A 25,299-nucleotide genomic window follows, 5' to 3' on the forward strand; every position below is an offset into this window, starting at 1 on the left:
GTGTAAGTAATATGATTGGTAGCAGAACAAAAGAGATAACAGTCATGATACCAAGACTTCGACACTTTCAGTACAACATGTACTTCAAACATTGCATTGCAAACTGAAATATGATGGTAAGTGCTGGCCTTGATATCAATTTGCTCACTGTTTTAGATAACAACAAAATGAGTTTGGGGAAAAATTAAAAGTTTTAACATGTTGCACATTAATCACACATCTGAACAAATTCTTCCATAGGATAATTAAGTATTCGCATGAACGGCTTGTTCACCTCTCTTTAGCCAGTTATCAACTAGTCATACTTACCTGAATCTTTGTACTGCTATGTTGGATTAGTTTACTACATCTCTTTTACCTCAAGTTTCATCAACAATGCAGGTCATTATTTACATCCTCTTAGTATCCACTTAATTGCCATTTTTGATCTGAAGAGTGCTTTGTTACTCACCGTATCATTTTTATGGAATGCTCCTGGGATTAAAGGTTTTTCTGATATATGCCACTGGCCACAAGATGTCTGTACATATTGTATCAAGCTAGGACACATTCTTCTGGGAAGCTCCTTTCAAGTCCCTAACATGGTTAATTGAAAATAGCTTTGAAAATCACAGAAGAATTGTTATCGCTGTCATCTATAATGCAATTGATCCCACTCTCTAGAGCAAAAAATTTACACACTGGCCAGGGCTATCACAGATCATCTGTAACATCAAATGTTAATTATAGAATTCCAAAATGGAAGGAGGCGGGGTGACACAGATAGAAAAATGGTCTATCTCAGCATACTGGCCCCAACACATGTTAATATTTAGACCATTGAAAAAACGGTACCGAATAACACCACATACTTCACACAGCCAATGACTGGGATGTGGTTATCCAGGGCAGTGTGTCTGACGAGATCAAAGTAAGGCTCACTAAAGCCTTGGAGAGGCTGAAACAATACAAAATCCAGATCAGACTTGTTGCCTAAATGCACAGAAAATCATGTTTGCACTCTTCATCCCTAAACAGACATACATCCCGAGGCCTTCAGGTCCTGTCTGGTAGAGATCTAACCACACCTGGCAGATGTTGCACTCTACAATGTGTGTGGACACTTCATTGGATGGATGAAACCTTTTCCCACAGATAAGATCCAGCACCTGGCTGTAATCGTTCCACTGAAAATTCAGTTGGAAGTAACTGCCCACAAATAGTCCTCTGCACCCACTACATGCCAGCTGCCCAAAGGCTGAAATCAAGAAACAGCTTGCTCTGAGCAAAGAACAAGCTTGTGTCAGTCTAAAGTGGAGATATGATCATTTTTGGAAACCAACAGAACTAGTCATAGCTACAGCCTCCCTCCTGGCCATCACAAAAATTGCAACTGTGCTGAGATTTGTTGGCTTCACCTACTCTCCATCAAACTGTCACATTCCAACCTAACTTCAGCCTTCAGCTTGGCTAAAGGGCAGTCTGTCAGCATATTCTAGTTTTCTTTGATTTCACCAACGAAAAAGTCAAATTAATATGTTCTATTTTGTAATGCAGTTACTTTTCTATTTTTCATTTTGCTGAGAAGTGCCAAATGTGTATAACAGTTATATTCCCATAATTTGTATCTTTAAATAATATTTTAATGCTTTATATATATGAATTTATTGCTTGATGGATTTGCTATTTCATCAAAGCTACTTTCTCTTCTTTTTCACTGTACTCATTCCACATTGAAAACAGAATGGGAATTGCTTACCAAGGTAATGTAAACTTGGCTAAAAGTGTACTTACAGTGCGCCTGGCTCACGCGTGGCATGCTGCAGTTGGTAACTTGAAGGAATGAATGATGGAAAAAAAGCACAACAAATCACAAGTAGGCTGTTGATAACCCATTGGAACGCTCATTTGTAATTCCCTTGTTTTGTAAATAAAGACAGCTGATATTAGGTTACAAAAGAAACAAATTGTTGGAATTTGTGACAAAATCAGAAACAAAGCATACAAGTAGATCAATGCAATACAAATGTATCTCTCCGGCTACACTACACATCAATATTATGGCAATCAGATTTTCGTGTTGAGATTCATTGGTGTCACCAACTCCCAACCAAACTGTCACATTCCAGCCTACCCCGGCCTCTGGCTTCACTATGGATCAGTCTGTCAGCAGATCAAGTTTTCTTCCTGCTTTCCACATTTAAAAAAAAACACCACATTAAATTCAGCAGTTCCTTGGTTAGCATATACTATCAACCAAATGGCAACAACTAATGGAAAAAAGTTGCCAGATGCAGCACACAGTGTAAGTGCTATTTAAAAACCACCTTGCCTTGTAATTTTATCCCCAGTCTGAAAGGAATCTGTCACTATTAGGAGATAATGTAAAGGGAAGGAAGTAACAGCAAACTGGTCTGTAATGTGAACTGTGGTGTACACAGACTTTCAGCACAATAAAAGGCTGAAGCAGTCCTCAACCACCTCCATATCCAACAGGTACCTCCAATAGTCTCCTATCCCCTGTTGTGACAATCACATGTAAATATGTTTTGTTTGTTCATGCAACCACAGCCCTAAAAAGCGAAATGGATATGCTGATGTTTGATATAGTGGAAATGCGTGAGAGAAGAAGAAGGGGGGGAGGGGGGGGGGACAGAAATGCAGGTAAGCTTCTATGGACAGCTTAGTGAATGCATTCTTGTTGCAGCCAAGACAGTTACAAAGCTACAGCCCACCACAGTAGAATAAGTTATATGCTAACTACCTCCACAAGTGATTAAGAGATTGAAAGAATGCAGGGTGAGAAAGGAAAAGGAGAATATGGACCAGGGAAAGGAATGAAAGAGCCTGGTAGAATTTTGCACAAAGCATAATTTAATTATTGAGAAACTATGAGACAAGGTTGTATACTTAGAAGAGACCTGGAGACACAGGAAGGTTTCAGATAGGTAACATGATAGTAAGACAAATTTGTAAACCACATTCTATATTGCAAAACATTTCCATATGCAGATGTGGACTCTGTTCACTATAAGTGAGAAATCACAGAAGGCTAGCTAATTAAGGAGGTTAGATGTGCACAGAGTGGGGAGGGGGGAAAGAGAGATTGTTTAGAGTTTCCATCAGTACCATTAGGCAATGATGGACAAACAGTGGTAAGGAACAGAAAAGAAATAGAAATGTGTATTCCAGAGATGGAATAGTTATGGCAGCACAGGATCATGTAGGCAAAACGTCAAAGCCCAGGGAGGGAGCGGGAGGGAGAGGGATAGATACATATAGGGGGGGTGGGGGTGCAGCTGGTGTAGGGATGTTCCACAAACTGAATTACAATGATAATAATTAACAGTGCATATAATTTAAAACAGCCATACAAAACCAGTATGCCATACACTACAAAAAGTCTGCTGTACACAAGTTTTCAACAATGGTCCAGGAGAACAATCAGTTTGCTTAATTTAAGCAACAATCTTAGATATAAATTCCAATTTGACATCAACACAAAGAGGATTCATCACTTAATGTACAAAATACAATGTATTAAAGTGTACACTTGTGTAATGTGAACCATAGAAATCTTTTTTAGCATCTCAGATGTTACCTGCAATATAACTTACAACAAAACTACACCATATCTGATGAACAAAATAAAATTATACAGAAACAACAAATGGTGTGCATAGTATCACATCCATACATCTTCCACTAGCATACATTTTCTTTGGAATTTTAATTCACAAACCAAAAACATTTTAATCAATATTTTGCTTCATAGAACAAATATTGTGAAACCAGTATGGGTAATGTCAATTTGCAGGTATCTGTCAGCAATTACGGTTGTAGTTTTTATTTTTGAGCTGACCCAACTACAATCTTATGTGTGTTCTGCCGCCATTTGCTAATTAGACTATCTATCCAGTTACTTTATTTTGTCAAAAATTGTTTTCGTATTTACATTTAAAAAAAATCACCCTGACACTAAATAAACAATTCTTTAGTGTGTGAGTGTTTACACACACATTAACTTTTTGATCTTCCAACAAGACAAGGCACTGTTTCACTATTTCGTATCCTGTCACTTTCACAGTAGTATGTGTGTGTGTGTACAAATTTTTACGTACTTTGAAATCACATGTAAAAATGTCTAGAACAGCTTAAATGTCTAGAACAGCTTGATTTCAATATAAAATGTTTAGTATAATTTACCTTTCAGTCTTCTGAAATTACCAGTAACTGTGGAATGACTATTTTAAATGCAGTCTACCTCAAAAATCAGGTACTGTGAGTATCTCTTCCCCAAGTACACCGTTCAGTCATTACTGTCCTCACTTTTCAGAAATTCCATGACAATTTTCTGCAATTGCTTGCTGAATGATAAGAATGAAAACTTTTCCATAACCCAATCCCTGCCCTGCAAACCCATTCTCTTGACAAGCGGCTTATTAGATACGAATTTGCTCATTGCTTCAGCGAATTTATCTGGTTCAGGTTCACAAAGAAAGCCAGTAATTCCATCAACTACTGTTTCTGTGGGGCCTCCACTGTTAACAGCTATTACAGGCTTCTTGGCATGCATGGCTTCCAGTGGCACAATCCCAAAATGCTCATTGGCTGGAGTGTACACCAAACAGTGACTGTGATACAATAAAGATAGCTTAAAGGAATCCGAAGGGGACTTAAAAAATTTTACTTTTTCCGACACTCCTAGCCTAACTGCAAGACATACTAGTTCTGTGAAGTGTTCTACATTCTCTTTCACTCTATTGTCATAGCCTCCCGCCATTATCAAGAAGACATTAGACCATTTATCTTCATCAAGAATAGTCCTCAAATCTGCAAAGGCTCTTAGTACTAGAGACAGGTTCTTCTTACGTTCGTAACGATTGATAGACAAAAATAAAAAGGCATCATCGACAAGAAATGCGGGATCTTCTATGACTTCATTAAGCGGACGCGTCGCAGAACCTTCGAATAAGTCCGTGTTCACAGAAGGATACAGGACGTCAGGTGTCACTTTTGCCAGTCTTTTGAAAGTTGCTTTGAAGACACTAGCAGTAAACTTACTGTTGACAAGTACTTTGTCGGCCATTCCTGTAGTCACCTCTTCCAACCAGTCCAGAGGCGCTCTGTACATCTGCTTCAGGCGGCTGTCTCTGTAACTGAGTAGCTGATCTGGAAAGTGGCAGTAAAACACGACTTTCAGACCCCGGTAGCGCAGGATCGGAATACAGGCTGACACCTGGTCACAGAACACAAGATCTGGCTTGATTCCACTGAAGAAGACAAGATATATCGCTGCGTACATCATACGTAGATAGGCGAATACAGCGTGAAAGCGGCCATAAATACTACGGGGCAACCAGTCACCTACTACTGTAACTTGAAAGCTTCCATCCTTCGTTTCAGCAAAACAATGATTCGAATCATGGTGGGCAGTCACGAATTGAACGTCGTGACCTTCCTTCTGCAATGCCAAGGCAACATCAACGACCAATCTTTCAGCTCCACCGATGCCCAAATCAGGGTGCAACAGAACAATTTTACCCATACTTCAAACGCACACCTTCACCACATTAGCCACCTTATCTCTACGTCACGGTGCCACTGCCACATGTGTTTATATTTTTGAAGACACAACAGATTACTGTGAAAGATATGACAACGAAAGTCAAAGGTAATGAAACATATGTATTCATTGATATCTTCAAGATCTGTGGCTAAAATGAGTACGATTACAACTGGCGTTCGGCAGAAATCGGTTACATAACGTCTCTCGCTCTCTCTGTGGTGCCTTCTTCACCTTGAGTGCCAAATTTACGAAAGCACTGTGAAGGATTTGTGTTTATATTTTACCCGTCTCATAACATCCATTTTACAGATTATCTGATAGTGTTGTACAGTATAAATGTCAATTTTTGCCGTATATTATCCATAGTTACATAATACTCTAACACTATTTTCACCACCTCAGAGCACACGAATGCAGCATACAATAAAATTACAATCACAGTCCACATGCTTAATTACATAGCCACATATTATACCGAAAAGAACTGAAGGTAATGAAAATAAATAAGAAAACAAAATGAGCAGTAAACACCCCAGAAATAAATTATAATCGTAATTTATGCGAGTAAGGAAAGCACAGGGAACCTTTAAATCTATTACAGCGTAGTGAATGATAAAGACATAATATTATGAAATAGTGTTAATTTTTAACAATAATAATAAAATCTAACGAGATTAGTACACAAGTAACAAAAATTCACAAAAAGTACGGTCTAATAAATAGTGGAATCGGTAACGAGAATTAAGATGTATAGGGCTATTCTAGTTACCGATTCCAACCATTCTGTGCTACATAATTAAGGTGTACGCACTCAAAAGTAGTAAGATTTCTGGATTTTAACTGCTCTCTGAACTCTTGCGGAAAAGTGACTAATAATTGAATCGATAACCAGAAATGACCCATACAAGTGAATTCTAGTAACCGATTCCAACCATTCCACGGGTCGTTGTTTAGACCATTTTTACAACAAGTGTGTGTACTAAAGTGTTACAGAATTTCTCCATTTCGTATTACTCTCTTCACTACAATTAAAAACAGAAAAAATTGCAAGCTGTACCTACAAGAGTTATTGCGTTTTCTTAGTAGTTTTAAGATCGATGAGAAATCTAGAATTTCTACAAAAACATAGACCACAGACTTACTGCAAAAATATCCATAATTATGAACCATAAAATAGCTGAAATTGGTAACTAGAATTGACCTCTTAAGTAGGTCAGTTCTAGTTCCGAATTCCAACGATTCGATGGTTCATTAATTAGATCGTTTTTCCAGCAAGTGTGCGCACTAAAATGTAGACTAGTAGGATTTCTACACTCGTAATTGCTCTCTGAATTACTGCAAAAAAGTTACTAATATTGCAATTGGTAACTAGTATTGACATACATAGAAGGTCAGTTCTAGTTACCGATTCTAGATATTGTTATTTCACCACTGTAGTTTTAAGAGCAATTACAAATGTAGAAATGCTACTACATTTCAGTGTATACGGCATTTCCAAAGATAATTATATAGGAATCGTAAAGCAGCTAGAATCGGCAACTGGAAGGTACCAATATACATTACTTACAGTTATCGATTCCAATATTTACCTACGATTGCCGATAAAAAAAATTATAAATACCATTTAATTCTGTAGTAATACAGGGAATCAAGCCACAGTAATTTTAATCTGCCATCCTCAATAAAATTTCTTGGTGATCCCAATAAAACGTGATCGTATCTATAATAGTTTAGAATTTATTGTTAAAGTGAAATTAACTAGTTTTATAACAAAGACCTGAATGTTAAAATCTAAACCGTTTGGTCGATCTTAACGATCGTCATTTCATATAGAAGTGCATCATTAAAATGACAAACATTGCAAATACCAAGTCTGTAACTTCACTTGTTTAAAAGATATGTTGTTGTTGTTGTGATCATCAGTCCTGAGACTGGTTTGATGCAGCTTTCCACGCTACTCTATCCTGTGAAAGCTTCTTCATCTCCCAGTACCTACTGCAACCTACATCCTTCTGAATCTGCTTAGTGTATACATCTCTTCGTCTCCCTCTACGATTTTTAACCTCCACACTGCCCTCCAATACTAAATTTGTGATCCCTCGATGTCTCAGAACATGTCCTACCAACCGATCCCTTCTTCTAGTCAAGTTGTGCCACAAGCTCCTCTTCTCCCCAAATTCTATTCAATACTTCCTCATTAGTTATGTGAACTACCCATCTTCAGCATTCTTTTGTCACACCACATTTCGAAAGCTTCTATGCTCTTCTTGTCTAAACTACTCATGGTCCATGTTTCACTTCCATACATGGCTAAACTCCATACAAATACTTCCAGAAATGATTTCCTGACACTTAAATCTATACGCGATGTTAACAAATTTCTCTTCTTCAGAAACGCTTTCCTTGCCATTGCCAGTCTACATTTTATATCCTCTCTACTTCGACCATCATTAGTTATTTTGATCCGCAAATAGCAAAACTCCTATACTACTTTAAGTGTCTCATTTCCTAATCTAATTCCCTCTGCATCACCCGACTTAACTCGACTACATTCCATTATTCTCGTTTTGCTTTTGTTGATGTTCATCTTATATCCTCCTTTCAAGACACAGTCCATTCCGTTCACCTGCTCTTCCAAGTCCTTTGCTGTGTCTGACAGAATTACAATGTCATCGGCGAACCTCAAAGTTTTTATTTCTTCTCCATGGATTTTAATACCTACTCCAAATTTTTCTTTTGTTTCCTTTACTGCTTGCTCAATATACAGATTGAGTAACATCGGGGAGAGGCTGCATCCCTGTCTTACTCCCTTCCCAACAACTGCTTCCCTTTCATGTCCCTCGACTCATAACTGCCATCTGGTTTCTGTACAAATTGTAAATAGCCTTTCGCTCCCTGTATTTTACCCCTGCCACCTTTAGAAATTGAAAGAGAGTATTCCAGTCAACATTGTCAAAAGCTTTCTCCAAGTCAACAAATGCTAGAAATGTAGGTTTGCCTTTCCTTAATCTTTCTTCTAAGATAAGTCGTAAGGTCAGTATTGCCTCTTGTGTTCCAGTATTTCTACGGAAACCAAACTGATCTTCCCCGAGGTCGGCTTCTACCAGTTTTTCCATTCGTCTGTAAAGAATTCGCTTTAGTATTTTGCAGCTGTGACTTATGAAACTGATAGTTCAATAATTTTCACGTCTGTCAGCACCTGTTTTCTTTGGAATTGGAATTATTATATTCTTCTTGAAGTCTGAGGGTATTTCGCCTGTCTCGTACATCTTGCTCACCAGATGGTAGAGTTTGGTCAGGACTGGCTCTGCCATGACCATCAGTAGTTGTAACGGAATGTTGTCTACTCCCGGGGCCTTGTTTCGGCTCAGGTCTTTCAGTGCTCTGTCAAATTCTTCACACAGCAATTTATCTCCCATTTCATCTTCATCTACATCCTCTTCCATTTCCATAATATTGTCAGGTACACCGCTCTTGTATAGACCCTCTATATACTCCTTCCACCTTTCTGCTTTCCCTTCTTTGCTTAGAACTGGGTTTCCATCTGAGCTCTTGATATTCATACAAGTGAGATAAGTCTCTACATGCTTACATTTGTCGTCTAGCCATCCCTGCTTAGCCATTTTGCACTTCCTGATGATCTCATTATTGAGAGGTTTGTATTCCTTTTTGCCTACTTCATTAACTGCATTTTTATATTTTCTCCCTTCATCAATTAAATTCAATATTTCTTCTGTTACCCAAGGGTTTCTACTAGCCTTCGTCTTTTTACCTATTTGATCCTGTGCTCTCTTCACTATTTCATCCCTGAAAGCTACCCATTCTTCTTCTACTGTATTTCTTTCCCCCATTCCTGTCAATTGTTCCCTTACGCTCTCCCTGAAACTCTTTACAACCTCTGGTTCTTTCAGTTTATCCAGGTCCCATCTCCTTAAATTCCCACCTTTTTGCAGTTTCTTCAGTTTTAATCCACAGTTCATAACCAATAGATTGTGGTCAGAGTCCACATCTGCCCCTGGAAATGTCTTACAATTTAAAACCTGGTTCCTTAACCTCTGTCATACCATTATATAATCTATCTGATACCTTTCAGTATCTCCAGGATTCTTCCATGTATACGACCTTCTTTCATGATTCTTAAACCAAGTGTTGGCTATGATTAAGTTATGCTCTTCGCAAAATTCTACCAGGTGGCTTCCTCTTTCATTTCTTAGCCCCAATCCATATTCACCTACTATGTTTCCTTCTCTTCCTTTTCCTACTCTTCAAGTCCTGTCACCCATGACTTAAATTTTCGTCTCCCTTCACTACCTGAGTAATTTCTTTTATCTCATCATACTTTTCATCAATTTCTTCGTCATCTGCAGAGCTAGTTGCCATATAAACTTGCGCTACTGTAGTAGGCGTGGGATTCGTGTCTATCTTAGCCAGAATAATACGTTCACTATGCTGTTTGTAGTAGCTTACCCGCAGTCCTACTTTTTTATTCATTATTAAACCTACTCCTGCATTACCTTTATTTGATTTTGTATTTATAACCCTGTATTCACCTGACCAGAAGTCTTGTTCCTCCTGCCACCGGACTTCACTAATTCCCACTATATCTAACTTTAACCTATCCATTTCCCTTTTTACATTTTCTAATCTATCTGCCCGATTAAGGGATCTGCCATTCCACGGTCTGATCCATAGAACGCCAGTTTTCTTTCTCCTGATAACGACGTCCTCTTCAGTAGTCCCAGCCCTGAGATCTGAATGGGGGACTATTTTACGTCTGGAATATTTTACCCAAGAGGATGCCATCATCATTTAATCATACAGTAAAGCTGCATGCGCTCGGGAAAAATTAGGGCTGTAGTTTCCTCTTGCTTTCAGCTGTTCGCAGTACCAGCACAGCAAGGCCATTTTGGTTAATGTTACAAGGCCAGATCAGTCAATCATCCAGACTGTTGCCCCTGCAACTACTGAAAAGGCTGCTGCCCCTCTTCAGGAACGACACGTTTGTCTGGCCTCTCAATAGATACCCCTCCATTGTAGTTGCACCTATGGTACGGTTATCTCTATCATTGAGACATGCAAGGCTCCCCACCAACGGCAAGGTCCACGGTTCATAAGGGGGGGGGGGGGGGTTTAAAAGATATAGTAAATTTAAATTATCAGTGTTTTCATTTAAGCATCAGATCATCATTTCCTCCATACAAACCACATCGAACGATGACAGCATGACACCTTATTGAATCATTAGGTAATAGTATATTTGTTGTAAAGTTTAGTGCATAATAGTTACTTTTGTTCTTTATTTATTTATCAGAAAGCACATTGCTGCAAGGCTACTGACTGTGGCATTCAAACTTAAGAGGTAATTGTATTATTGTTACTTAATTTAGAACATGAAAGTGGTCAAGCCTTGATTATTTAAACATGTTAAAATGAAAAATAATGTAGAATTAGCTTTAGCCAAACAGATGGATGGCTTCAGGAAAGGGAACTGCCCTAGTCAGTTGAGTGACGATGTTCGGCGAGCGGGAAAAAGCAGCCGGAGATGGGCAGAGAGGAACAGTTCTGATCTTAGACACCAAAGAGTATGGTTTGGCTGGAGACACGAAAGGGTACAGTTCGGATTGAGACGCGAAAGCGAACAGTCGGTCTTTAGGCAGCTAGGAAGTGAAACGACTTAGAAAATTTCGCATTGTGTGATATCATGGGACTTAGTCTCAGACCAGTGCGCAGCTGTGCGCCTGGAGGGAACTAACTTTTCGTGTAAATATCGAGGTGGAGTATTGCGTTTCGCGATGAGATTGTGAATGTTCCATCTGTGTCAAATGGTTATGCACTCTAGTGTAACAGTAACTGTAAATACGACCACTTTCGCTATTAGTTTGCTTTCTGAATAAATGTTAGTCTAACTAGAAGAAGAGAAATTTGTTAACATCGAATATAGATTTATGTATCAGGAAGTCATTTCTGAAAGTATTTGTTTGGAGTGTAGCCATGTATGGAAGTGAAACATGGACGATAACTAGTTTGGACAAGAAGAGAATAAAAGCTTTCGAAATGTGGTGCTACAGAAGAATGCTGAAGATTAGATGGGTAGATCACGTAACTAATGAGGAGGTATTGAATAGGATTGGGGAGAAGAGAAGTTTGTGGCACAACTTGACTAGAAGAAGGGATCGGTTGGTAGGACATGTTTTGAGGCATCAAGGGATCACAAATTTAGCATTGGAGGGCAGCGTGGAGGGTAAAAATCGTAGAGGGAGACCGAGAGATGAGTACACTAAGCAGATTCAGAAGGATGTAGGTTGCAGTAGGTACTGGGAGATGAAGCAGCTTGCACAGGATAGAATAGCATGGAGAGCTGCATCAAACCAGTCTCAGGACTGAAGACAACAACAACAACAACAACTAAATCGCAACTGTGTGACCTACATCATTTATGGGTCGTTAATTTAGTCCCCGTTATTATTATTACTGTTATTATACGTTATAATAACTTTGCGTTTCGTAAACGTGCCAACTTGAAAATTTAACCGAAGGGTCACAATTGCCTAATTTAGGGCGTGTAATGCGATATGTGTGGTTCAACCGCTAGACGAGTTTGAGCCAAGTGATTTCGACAAAGAGGTACTGGATGTGAGCCCCAAAATCTTTGGGATGTTAGCAGTAACTGGAAATGTCATAGATTGTAACATATGAAGTGTCTGTCTGTGGATACTAGGATATAAACCTTATTTTTACTAGGTCTTTGATATAAACACCCAAAATTTATGACAAGGAAGAACATGAATGTTATTGCTCCACATTTCACTCCCAGAAATGTAAGCTGCCCTCTTAAGTTCCTGCCTAACAACACACTCGGAATTTGCCTCATATTCGGTAAGAAAGAACCAAATACTTGTGAGAAGGAAGAACAAAACTTTTAGTACTCCTCATTTCACTTGCAGCAATTGAAGCTGTCCTCTTATATCCCTGCCTAAGCAAACACTCGGAATTCGGAAATCAATTGTCAAATATTTGAATAATCCTTCCTTCTCTAATCAGACAGAAATGTAAATGAATCGCATATTGCAGAACCTACTTGTAGTATATTCATAAGAAGTCCCCATAATGTATTAACAATGCTAACATAAAAAATAGTACATAGCAGAATGTCGATCTACATTCTTCAACTCTGTTGTCCAAGACATAATCTGTTACACTGGGTATAGCTCATTTCATTTTCATCACCAGTCTTGGTTATCATAGCATCTCTTTTAGATTAGATTGGATTTACTTTCGTTCCAATTGATCCGTAGTGAGGAGGTCCTCCAGGATGTGGAACATGTCAGAAAAACTACAATACATGACAAATATTTACAACTAAAACAAATAAGCTAATGTACCATTCCACAGGTCCCAAGTGGAATGAACGTCATTTTTTTTAATGAACACTATATGAAAGTCATTTTACAAATACTAGTGCCCTGAATTTAAAATAAAAAAGTTTTTTATTTATTTATAAGGTAATAAACATGTAATACAACTACTATAATACTTATTTACAATGAACACATTACTGCACTGAAATGGTGCAGACGTTAGAATGTACTTACACACACACACACAGATTTACAATATTACTGCACTGAAATTGCGCAGAAGTTATATTATTTCATTGCTTGTTAAGCTTTTTATGACTGATGGCAAGTTATTGAAAATGTGTGTTCCTGAATAATGCACACCTTTTTGTACAATCCTTGTGAAGATTATTCTTATTTCTAGTATTGATTCCCTGAATAGAGCTGTTGGTTTGAAAAAGTGATATATTTTTAATGACAAATTTCATTAAGGGATAAATATATTGGGAAGCAGTAGTTAGTATCCCTAGTTCTCTAAACAAGCTTCTGCTGGATGTTCTTGAGTTCACACCACATATAACTCTTACTGAATGATTTTGCGCCTGGAAAACTTTAGCTTGGCTTGATGAATTACACGAAAAAATAATCCCATATGACATTATGGAATGAAAGTAAGCATAGAATGCCAGGTTTTTCATTTTTATATTGCCTATGTCTGACAAAATTCGCATTGCCAACAGAGATTTGTTAAGACGCTTCAGCAGTTCTGTGATGTGCTCCTCCAAGTTGAATTTATTATCGAGCTGTAATCCAAAGAATTTAACACTGTCCACTTCTTCTATCTTCTTGTCATTGTATGTTAGACATATACCCGAGGGACACCCCTTACAAATTCTGAACTGCATTTAGTGTGTTTTTTCAAAGTTTATTGACAAAGAATTGGCTAGGAACCAGTGATTAATGTCCACAAATATTTTATTAGCTGATCTTTCTAAGACTACACTTGATTTGCTATTTATTGCAATGTTTGTATCATCGGCAAAAAAAAAACGAACTTGGCATCTGGTAATGTTACTGATTAAAGGTCATTGATATACACAAGAAAAAGTAAGGGCCTTGTGGGACCCCACATGAAATTAGTTCACAGTCGGATGATGCTTGATAGTTTGATACATGTCACTTTCCTAATAACACCCTTTGTTTCCTGCCAGAGATATAAGATTTGAACCATTTTGCAGCATTTCCTGTTACACTATAATACTCTAATTTACTCAACAGGATATTGTGATTTACACAGCAAATGCCTTTGACAGATCACAAAATATACCAGTTGCCTGCAATTTTTTGTCTAACGAATTAAGGAAATTTTCACTGTAAGTGTAGATAACCTTCACAATATCAGACCCTTTTAGAAATCCAAACTGTGACTTTGACAGATTCTTATTCGAGATGAGATGGTTATAATGCTGACTGTAGATTACTTTTTCGAAATTTTTTGAGAATGCAGGCAACAGTGAAATTGGACAGAAATTTGATGCTATTTCTTTATCTCCATTCTTAAACAGTGGCTTAAATTCAGCATACTTCAGCCATTCAGGAAATATTCCACTGACAAATGACTGGTTACACAGATAGCTTAATATGTTACATAGCTCAAAAACACATTCTTTAATTAACTTTGTTGATATTTCATCATATCCACTAGATGTTTTTGATTTTAAAGATTTTATGATGGATCTTACTTCTGTTGGGGTAGTGAGGGTCAAATGCATATTATGGAAGTTGCTTGAAATTTCTGGTCTGAGGTATTCCATAGCAACATCTACCGAACCTGACAACCCATCTTTATGGTAACAGTTATAAAACGTTTATTAAAAAGTTCTGCAACACTATACAAATCTGTCACCAGTGTATCATTTACTCTTAATGCTATTTGTTCCTCTTCATGTCTGGTTCTACGGGTCTCCTCCTTCACTATATCCCATATTGTCTTTTTATTGTTATCTGATATGACTATCTTTTCCTTGTAATATATTTGCTTTGACATCCGTATTACAGTCTTTAATATATTGCAGTATTTCTTGTAATGTGCTATAGCATCAACATCGGAACTCTTTCGGATTGACAGATACAGTTTTCTTTTTGTTTTACAAGATACCCCTATTCCTCGAGTAATCCTTGGTTTTTTTTGTAGACTTAGCTCTAACCATGGTAAGTTTTGGGGGAAAACAGTGTTCAAATAAGGTAATCACTTTATTAGCAAAAGTGTTACATTTTTCATTCATGCCATGAGCACTGTAGACATCAGTCCAGTGAATGTTTCTGAGGAGTGTCCTAAAATAATCAATTTTTGGCTTATTTACTACCCTCTTGAGCTCAGATTTAACAGATTTTATATCCTGGTCAGTATTAACATTTAACAGAAGGAACTGCATGTCATGGTCTGAGAGGCCATTGACTTGGATTTCTAATATAATTTTGTTGATTGGACTTTTCCATAAAGATATTATCAATGGCTGTTTGTGAGCAAGTGGCTGCCCTAGTAGGGAACTTTACAGTGGGAATTAAGTTGAATGATAGTTTTACTAAGTCGAATAAGATCTTATTGGGAGAGTCTTTAAGGAAATCTACATTGAATTCACCAGCAACCACTATTTCTTTGTTTTTGGTTGTTAAATGGGCCAGTACAGCTTCAAGGTGGTTTACAAACAGATTAAAGTTATCTGCAGGTGCTCGATATACACTTAATATTATGAAGGATTTTTTGTGAAATTCTAATTCTGTTGCACATGCTTCCATATGCTGTTCTAGGCAAAATTTGTGAATGTCTATGTTCTTAAATTTATGATAGTTTCTAATGAATGTGGCAACTCCTCCTTTCTCCATTCTGGTCTACAAAAGTGAGATGCTAACCTAAACCCTGTAACACTTAAAAGTTCTATACTAGTGGTCACATGATGTTGAGAGAGGCAGATTATGTCAGCAGGGTTTGAAGACTCTAATAGATCTTTGCAGATAGTTAATTCATTAATTTTATTTCTCAGTCCTCGAATATTTTGGTCCAATAAAGATAGTTGACATTTCACATTGACTGAGTTGAAATTTGGTAGAGTTATAATATCTGCTGACTGTTGAAAATTCTTAACCAATAACTGTTTATGCTGATGTAATGAGCTGGAATTATGTTTTTTGATTTCTTTCTCAAACTTAAGGTTTGTCTCAGTTTTAACCTCTCTTAAAATTTGCTTTTTTTCTGTCCTCCCTACCCTAAAGAAGGATCTTTTCTGAACCCTATAACCACTGGTATTTTACAACTCATGAGAGTGCCTTCCGCCTTTAACTTTCCTGCTATTTCCCCATTCAGTTTACCCTTCCCCTTCCTGTTGAGGTGAAGGCCATGCCAAGTATAATCCCACCTACTGAGACAATCTACAGGAACCACACCAATATGTGACCCTGCACCCGACATAACCACCTGTTCCAGTTCCAAATTAACTCTCTTGACAGGAGAGTTCAAATGAGGTCGGTCATGGCGCCCAAGAACAAATACAAACTCAACACTATTATGCTTCGATGGTGATGCAGTCTTCTCCAGGTCACACTCTATACTTTACCCAGGATCGCTGTCAATACTGCTACCTGCCACACCCACTATAACCACAGTGTCTTCCTTAGCGAAATCTTTGGAAAGTGATCCTAAATCCTCTGTCACCTGCTCCAGACCAGCACTAGGTTTAAAAAAATTGCTGACCTGATATTCTGATCCTAGTTTTATCAATAATACATTAACATCTGAATTCAACAACAAGGGTGACACGGTTCTGATAAATTTTATAAATCCTGTTTCTTTGAAACAGCATATAACATGTTATAATACAAAAGCAAACAATTTAAATTTCATACATTGGCTATAGGTCACTGAACGTCCGCCATTTTAAGACTAATTGAACTGTAATACCTCACCAGAGCAAAAAGTATCGGCTAGTATGCCACACTGACAGATCCTGATGCAAACTGACATTCAATAGTCAGTCGCTATTTAATTCATGAATCTGCTTTCAAAAGGCAAAAATGTATAATATTCTAGGAGTTGTGTGATACTACGTGATACATTTTACCCCGAAAAAAAAATGACAGTTTAATGCAAATACATAAAACCAGCCACGTTTTTGAAAGTTATTTATACATTCCTTGAACCGATTTTCTAACCTTTTTAAGCTCATCTACCAATGGTGTACAAGAAGCTACATAGCTATTCCAAGTGTTGTCCTAGCTGCTGGCTCTGTGACAAGAAGATGGAACATTCTTTAATACATCGCCTTGAGTACTGTTTGTCTGACGATTTGGATTCAAGATTCAGTTTTGAACTTACTGCGACAGTAAGTGTATGGTTGCAGTATTACGTATTTATATTGCAGGAACAGTCACAGGTCTTAAACATCTGTGATGGTAAGCTTAATTAAAGGCAGTTCAATTTGCCTCAAATATGGTAGGTGTATTGCCACTCTACAAAATTTAATCTTTTTGTACAAAACACATAAGTATATCAAAATGAATATCGCACCTGCAGTAAACTCAATACTAACTCACTGGGCACCTGCCACATCGATCAAACGTTATATCCATATGGTATAATCAGTGAGCTCAGTATTGGTCTCACTATGTGTAACAGCTATGGCTCTAAACAAAGAGTAGTAATATCTTTGGCATGAGCATTTTATTGTGCGCATGTTGTCAACATTAAACGGCGAGTGTCATGTGATCTCGGGATGATGCTGTTTGGAGTTCGAAACATCTAATATTACACATATTTGATGTGTTTTCACCATTTGTTTATTTGTAACAGCAATGGAGAATTATTTTACTTGCTATATATACAAAGAGGAATACACAAAAGGAGAAAATTTTATGTATTTGTTATTACGTATGCAAAATGTGTAAGGATTATTGAGTAAAGTCTTCGGTATTCTGAAGCAGTCATTTCTTGGTATTCGTATGCAAAAATGGCAAGAAACCCCAGCTCAAAGAATGGAGTTTTCTTTTTAGTCGGCGCATGACGAGCGATGGGACACAGCATCTCCAAGGTAGCGATGAAGTGGGGATTTTCCCGTATGACCATTTCACAAACTTACCATGAATATCAGCAAACATCAAATCTCCGACATCGCAGCAGCCGGAAAAAGATACTGCAAAAATAGGAACAATGACGACAGAAGAAAATCGTTAAACATGACAGAGGTGCCACGTTTCCACAAACTGTTGCAGATTTCAATGCTGAACAATCAGTAAATGTCAGCGTGTGAACCATTCAACGAAACATCATCGATATTGGTTTTTGGAGACAAAGGCCCACTTATGCACTAGTGTGTGTGTATGTGTGTGTGTGTGTGTGTGTGTGTGTGTGTGTGTGTGTGTGTGTGTGACAGAGAGAGAGAGAGAGAGAAATGGAAGTAAACAGGAAGTTAAATATATCCTAATAACAATGTGAAATCAAGATCTATGAAATATATGAAAGCCAGAAAATGTGACATGCTGTACAGAGTGAAATGCTATGATCTCTCTAAAATACTTTTTCTGCACAGGTCTGGTACAGAACACTTCCTTCATTTATTTTTATCATAACACTGACATCCTCACACATCGCTTGTATAAGCCACTAAGAAATCAATGGAGAGAATGTGAAATATAATAATGTGGAACAAAATCACACACACACACACACACACACACACACACACACACACACACTCTTTAGTCAAAGTAAAAATTCAGCTGACATTTTGGAAATGTCCTCATGTTATTATCTCTAGCATTAGATTAACAGGCATAAAATGTTAGTACCTAAGATGCCATCAAACTCCTTTCTGTATATCATTGTCCATTTCCCTTCACACTGCTACGTGGTCTATGTGACAAATGGTTCAAATGGCTCTAGGCACTATGGGACGTAACATCTGAGGTCATCAGTCCCCTAGACTTAGAAGTACTTAAACCTAATTAACATAAGGATATCACACACATGAATGCCTGAGGCAGGATTCGAAACTGCGACTGTAACAGCAGCATGGTTCCAGATTGAAGTGCCTAGAACCTCTCGGCCACAGATGCTGGCAGTCTACATAACAACAGGTGACACTAAGGAGCTACAAAAATCTTATGGAATCCAACTGTATTGTAAGTTCATGCAGTCTTCATTGTGTTGTGGGTGGGGGATGAGAGTAGGGGGAATTGTCTCATACATATTTCTAATATTTGGCATACACTTGACTTTGAAGTACATTAACCAGCAATTGGACTTTTTTCAGTTTTACTTAGTTTGTAACATAGTGGGAGTATGTAAATTAAATGCACTAAATAAATAGGTCAAGTGTTACCACTAAGCAAAATTGTGCTCCAACCTGAACTAAGGGGGAACTGGACAAAGAAGCAGGTGGTGTAATCGATATTGTGCGGCAAATTTGGTACTTTTTGGGCTACTTTCACAGGCACTGGCTTGCTATTAAGCCGTTTTGCAGTGTTATCACAGCAACGCTGTGAAACGAATTTGGTGGTTCCTTGGTCAGGTAGTAAATTTAATTTCATGAAGGAGGTTAACTTTCACATATTAATGGAATTCTGAAAACTGTTTTAATCAGTCAAGTAGGCCTCTGATACGAATAATCTGAGTGTTCCCTGATTTCTAAATGAAGCTTCAGCTGTGCTGAAAAAACCATTCGGCCTTTTTCTATTTTTTCTTTCAATTTCCTCTGTGCTAGGTTGTCGCCAGAAAAAGATCCCCTAGGCAGCTCAAGAGAATCGTTCAACGTGACAGAAGTGCCACCATTTCGCAAATTGCTGCAGATTTCAATGCTGGGCGATCAACAGGTGTCCGCATGCTAACCATTCAATGAAACATTATCCATATGGGCTTTTGGAGATGAAGGCTCTCTCATGTACCCTTGATGACTGCGCAGCACAAAGCCTTACCCCTCGCCTAGGCTCATCAGCGCTGACATTGAACTGTTGATGACTGGAAACATGTTTCCTTGTTTCAAATTGTATCGAGCCAATGGATGTGTTTGGGTATGGAGGCACCCTCAAGAACCATGGACCGTGCATGTCAGCAGGGGACTGTTCAAACTGCTGGAGGCTCTGTAATGGTGAGGGACAAGTGCAGTTGGAATGATATGTGACCCCTGGTATGTTTAGATACGTCTCTGACAGATGACACATACGTGTCACATATTCCTGAAATGATTGTAGTAGAAAATCGTCTCTACATTGCTAACTCAGAGATACTTTGTCCCATCGCTTATGCGCCAACTAAAACACCGCGTTCAAACTCACTTAAATCTTGATAACCTTGCATTGTAGCAGCAGTAACCAATCTAACTACTGCACCACACACTTGTTGTCTTATATAGGCGTTGCCAACCGCAGCACCGTATTCTGCCTGTTCACATATCTCCATATACCAGTTTCATTGACGGTTCGTTGTAAATAATATGGCTAATGACGACTGTAAAACTCTTACATCAAGTCTGCAACCCTCTGGACCACTGTAAGCTACCGCTGTAGTCGTGTGATCCTCAGTGCATTCAGCTATAATCGTTTTGACATTGATTATTCTTGACTGTACTCTGTTGTTGATTGTCATCACTGTTATTGTCATTTAGATATATGCTTTTTATAGAGTACCAGTAACTAACTTTTCATTCAATTTCCCATCCATATTTGTGAATAGACCTTTAGTAAATAGTGAGCTTTGTGTCTAGATCAATGTGCTGAAACCCTGAGTGGCATGAGAATGAAAAAAAATCATATGACTGGGTAAAAAGTGATTCTAGAGATAAATTCAAGGATGAACTATATTAATTAAGAAATTAAAAAATAATAAAGAATTGTTGACAAATCTTTTTCATGAGAAAGATGTTTCAGAAAAATGATAGTACATGCTCAAAAAGTGAGTGATGAGGGCACCAAATAATTAAAGCAATTGTATCTTACATATTTTCTGTGTATTTGGCCTCAGCATTTACTGAAAAAGAGACTTATGGGTGTTGGATGCAAACCAGCAGGAATACAGACACAGATGTTCAATAAATTTTAATAAAAAATAATTATTCATTTGTTTATACATAAATATTTAAGGCAGCATCAGTTATCAATATTTGAAACCATGCAGTAATCCACATATGATGCCAGAAGTACGAAAAAAGTCTTTTATAGGGAAGTAAATACATACATTTTGAAAATACTTTATTTTTATAAATATATTTTATACTCAATTCTACAAACGTTTGCAGTTCTAGTCAGCTCATGTATAACCAAAAAGACTGAAAATGTAAGTGAGTGTAATCGTTCAAACCTAAGAGATGAGTGGAAACATTTATGTAACTGATGTGATTGCCACACGGGATTAGCCGAGCGGTTTAAGGCACTGCAGTCATGGCCTGTGCGGCTGGTCCTGGCAGAGGTCCGAGTCCTCCCTCGGGCATGGGTGTGTGCGTTTGTTCTTAGGATAATTTAGGTTTAGTGTGTAATTTTAGGGACTGATGACCTTAGCAGTTAAGTCCCATAAGATTTCAAGCACATCATCAACTGATGTAATTGTTAGATTTAAGTCAGTCAGTTGGCTCTCAGTAAGTGAATACACTCAAACCCAGAAAGTGAGTGGAAACATTCATATAGTTGATGTGGTCGCAGTGACTCGCATCATTCTGTTGTTTAATTCGAGTGAAAAATCCGACTGAACGAAAAAACAATCCATTAGTCAATTGGTTGTTAAAACCAGACGGTTGTCCCATCATTACCACAGTATGTCCGCAAAAGGCACGAAACTGAGCTAGTGTAAGTGACTGCAACTCTCATGCAAGGAAAAAATGATGGTAATAAGAAGATAAATCAGGTTATGTGAACCTGTTCTTGCTTCAAGTGTGCGACCTGTTACCGAAACTTTAATTCGGGAACCAATGCTGGACACATATCATTCCCAGAATTTTATCAGAATATTGACACACAATTTTTATGATCTTTTTCATAAAACAGTACTTACTTTCGAGACATACCAATAAAACGAAATCTACCACCTGCTTTACCCAAAACTCAACTTGTATGGTCATTCCGTTTCATATCCCTACAGAATGTTACATACAGGTAGTTGTATGACTGCCTGATTGCAACTGTGACTCACTGATCTTATTGTCAGTTTTTTTCTGAGAAGTTCACAATTTTACATTTCTGGATGCTAAAAGCGCATTGGCAATCTTTGCACTGCTTTGAAATCTTATAAAGATCTGACTAAATGTTTATGCTGCTTCATTCACACTGTAGATCAACTTCATTGTAGATAACTCCATCATTTGTATAAAGTATGAAGCTACTATTGGTATCACAATCTAACATGTCTATGTCTATGTTAGACTGTGATTGATACTGTCCCCAAAAATAATTAAAATACCACAAGTTATTTCTACATCTGTCGATGACTCTCTCCTCAACATAACATGCTCCCTAGCAGGAAATTCTCAACCCAGTCACCAATTTCCCTTGATGCCCCATGTGTACATACGTCTGAATTTTGTGGTAAGGTTATATGGGACCAAATTGTTGATTTCATCGGTCCCGTACTTCTGGCAATAAGCGTAGATGTGGTACCACAGAGTCAAATGCCTTTTGGTAATCAAGATATATTGCATCTTCCTGACTGCCGTAATCCAAAGATTTCACTATATCATGTGAGAAAGTTGTGAAGTGGGTTTCGCATGAGCTATGTTTTTGGAATCCATGCTGTTTGGCATGGAGAAGGTCCTTTCTGTTCGAGATATCTCGTTTTTATTTCGTTAGTTAGTTTTGGTCCTGTGACATCTTGTACAGATATAGAACAGGTTATTAAATGATACAGAAATTTAAAAATTACACACACACACATACATAATAAGATGAATACAATGCTGTGGATTACAAATATCTACATTAATACAACATTACACATACAACTAGTACACTTTAATAAACAAATAGTTGCCATAAATTGTTTATTAATTTAACATTATAAAATTCTGTTTCATTATGAGAGGTATCATTTACAGAGTAGAAACTATGGCCCATCAGAAATGACTTCAGCTTTTTTTTTAACAAGCTGTCTTTATTTACCAACTTGATGTTGTTAGGAAGGTGGTTATATAATTGTGTGCCTCTATGAAGGACACTCTTCTGGTAGGCTGACTTCTGGCATATGAGACATGAATGTTATTGCCATTTCTTGTTGTGTAATTGTGTACAGAACTGTTCAGCTGATAGGTATTGGAGGTTCTTAAATATTCTCTTACAAAAACTATTGTTTCAAATATATATGTGCATGGTAGATTCAGTATCTTTAGAGTAGGATAAAGAGAGCAACCTGAACCTTGCCTTTTTATGTTGCAGATGATTTTGATAGCGCGTTTCAGGGTTTTGAAAACAGATTGACTACAGGGTGGATCCCTCAAAATATTATTCCATATCGGATTGCTGATTGGAAATGTGTGTAATATGCCTGTATTACTATTTCTCTATTACAACTTGTGCTTAGTATCCATAGCATGTAACAGATCGATGATAGCTTGGTTGTAAGAGCTCTAATGTGTGTTTTCCACTTGAGATCACTCTGCAGATATATTCCTAGGAATTTGACATCATAAACTAATTTTACAACTTTGTTGTTTTGTTTCCAATGCGTGTTCATTTTGTTGTTTATAGTGGGATATATGAAAGTTCATGGCCATCGTTTTCCCAGTGTTAATTATAAGTTCATTTTTTTCAAACCGATGTGTTAGCTCCAGCAATGATGCATCTGCAGTTAATTGAAGCTGTTTCCGGTCTGACACTGTAATCAAATACTGGTGTCATCTGCAAATAAAGTTTTCTGTTTACCAAGGACAGTGTCATTCAGGTCAACAATATACTAAAGAAAGAGGATAGGACCTAACGTTGATCTTTATGGAACACCATATTTGAAGGTATTTGTTTCTGATGTGAATGTTGTTCTTCTTGAATTTTTTTTCAGTTATGGTCTATTGTTTGAGAACAAGTTTTGGTTGCCGGCTAGTAAAATATGATCTAATTCATTCATTTGGAATACCTCTAATTCCCACTTTCTTTCCAACTTACTTAGGAGGATACCACGATCTAAAATGTCAAATAGGTCCAAGAATATTCCAGTAGCCATTTCATTTTCATCTACAGCTTTTAGAATGGAGTGCAAATATTCATAGGCTACTGTGGTTGTGGATCTGGATTGCCTGAATCCATGCTGATGATTTGAAAGTAAATTTATTAGATAATATTTGTATCAATTGCTTTAAATGTATCGTACTTGTAATGTATATCGCTGTGTGGTATTTATCCCATGGGTACTTCCATGATTTATCTTCTCAATTAAAAATATTGATAATAACAATAAATATTATCTTTGTTGGAAAATTAATAGCTAATTTAAGGTGGTTGGCATCGCTGGAAACGAAACAGCTGTTGGCGGCAATGTTGTGTAATTCGAATACAAGGTGTAAACAATGATTTATAGGTAATTCGTGTCTTATTTATCAGTGCAGTAGGAATCGTACGTGCAGGTATGCCAAACGCAGTTGTGTCCAACTCCTCTTCTGAAGTGACTTGACCGGGTCTCATTAAAATCGTTATGTACGTTAATCTACTGTACTTATATCGGCAAGCTACCCACTATATTTTCTATTCTGTCCGTTCGTCTAAGTAATACTATACCGCCAGAAACGAAGGCATTTCTCGAAACCTCGAATTCAAAACTGCATACACAGTGTGGCCCTGGAATCAGTTACAGAAGTTTTAATTTCTCAACTAATGCGTTTGTGTGCATAGATAATTTTACAGTAATGGGTAGGTGAAAAACACAAAATTAAAACAATAGATCCAGGTGCTGAGCCAGAATTTGTTTCTTGAAGGGGAAGGGGCAGGAGTGGTAGACTTAATTTGTTGTTGCGTTAACCAAACATCTGAATTTAACTGGGCGTCCTCGCTGTGTGCCACAGAAGATTTTGATGATGATATATAAAATGCTTTAATATAGTAATAAACTGTTTGATTACAATAAAATATGTAAAGTCTTTTGAAATGAAAATCATTGGTACTAGTATATTCCTTAAATATAACGTTCAAGAATTTACGAAACATTCACATGGAAAGTGAAAGAGTCCACATGCCTTGCAGTTAATTCAAGAACCATAATAGCAACAACCTCTCAGTTTTGCTGACGTAATGGCACTGTCAACATATTTCACTTAGTGCTTAGATTGTGATCACAGATATACAAACTATTCGTATGTGAGTGTGTAAATGACAGGAATGTTTACAGTGTAATTTCTTTCTCTATTTAGGAACTCAGTCTTTCTGTTATTGTTCAGTTTTTATGTAGTGGTGGGT

The 25,299-nt window shown here is 37.5% G+C and overlaps 2 protein-coding genes across 2 annotated transcripts in view; one reads left to right on the top strand and one right to left on the bottom strand.

Annotated features, from left to right (window-relative positions):
- Nucleotides 1–3,014: 3,014 nt before the first annotated feature.
- Nucleotides 3,015–5,735, bottom strand: LOC126293494 (alpha-1,3/1,6-mannosyltransferase ALG2). Its single transcript, XM_049986746.1, has one exon. It carries the CDS (start codon nucleotides 5,525–5,527, stop codon nucleotides 4,289–4,291), a length of 1,239 nt encoding a protein of 412 aa, XP_049842703.1. The 5' UTR covers nucleotides 5,528–5,735; the 3' UTR covers nucleotides 3,015–4,288.
- Nucleotides 5,736–24,404: 18,669 nt separating this feature from the next.
- LOC126293368 (phosphoserine aminotransferase) overlaps nucleotides 24,405–25,299 on the top strand; it is a 120,770-nt gene continuing 119,875 nt past the window's right edge. The window contains exon 1 of the mRNA XM_049986570.1: nucleotides 24,405–24,473. The gene's annotated coding sequence lies outside the window, so the exon portion shown is untranslated. The remainder of the gene's footprint in view (nucleotides 24,474–25,299) is intronic.

This window comes from Schistocerca gregaria, chromosome 10 (assembly GCF_023897955.1).
Source record: "Schistocerca gregaria isolate iqSchGreg1 chromosome 10, iqSchGreg1.2, whole genome shotgun sequence".
Classification (NCBI taxonomy): domain Eukaryota; kingdom Metazoa; phylum Arthropoda; class Insecta; order Orthoptera; family Acrididae; genus Schistocerca; species Schistocerca gregaria.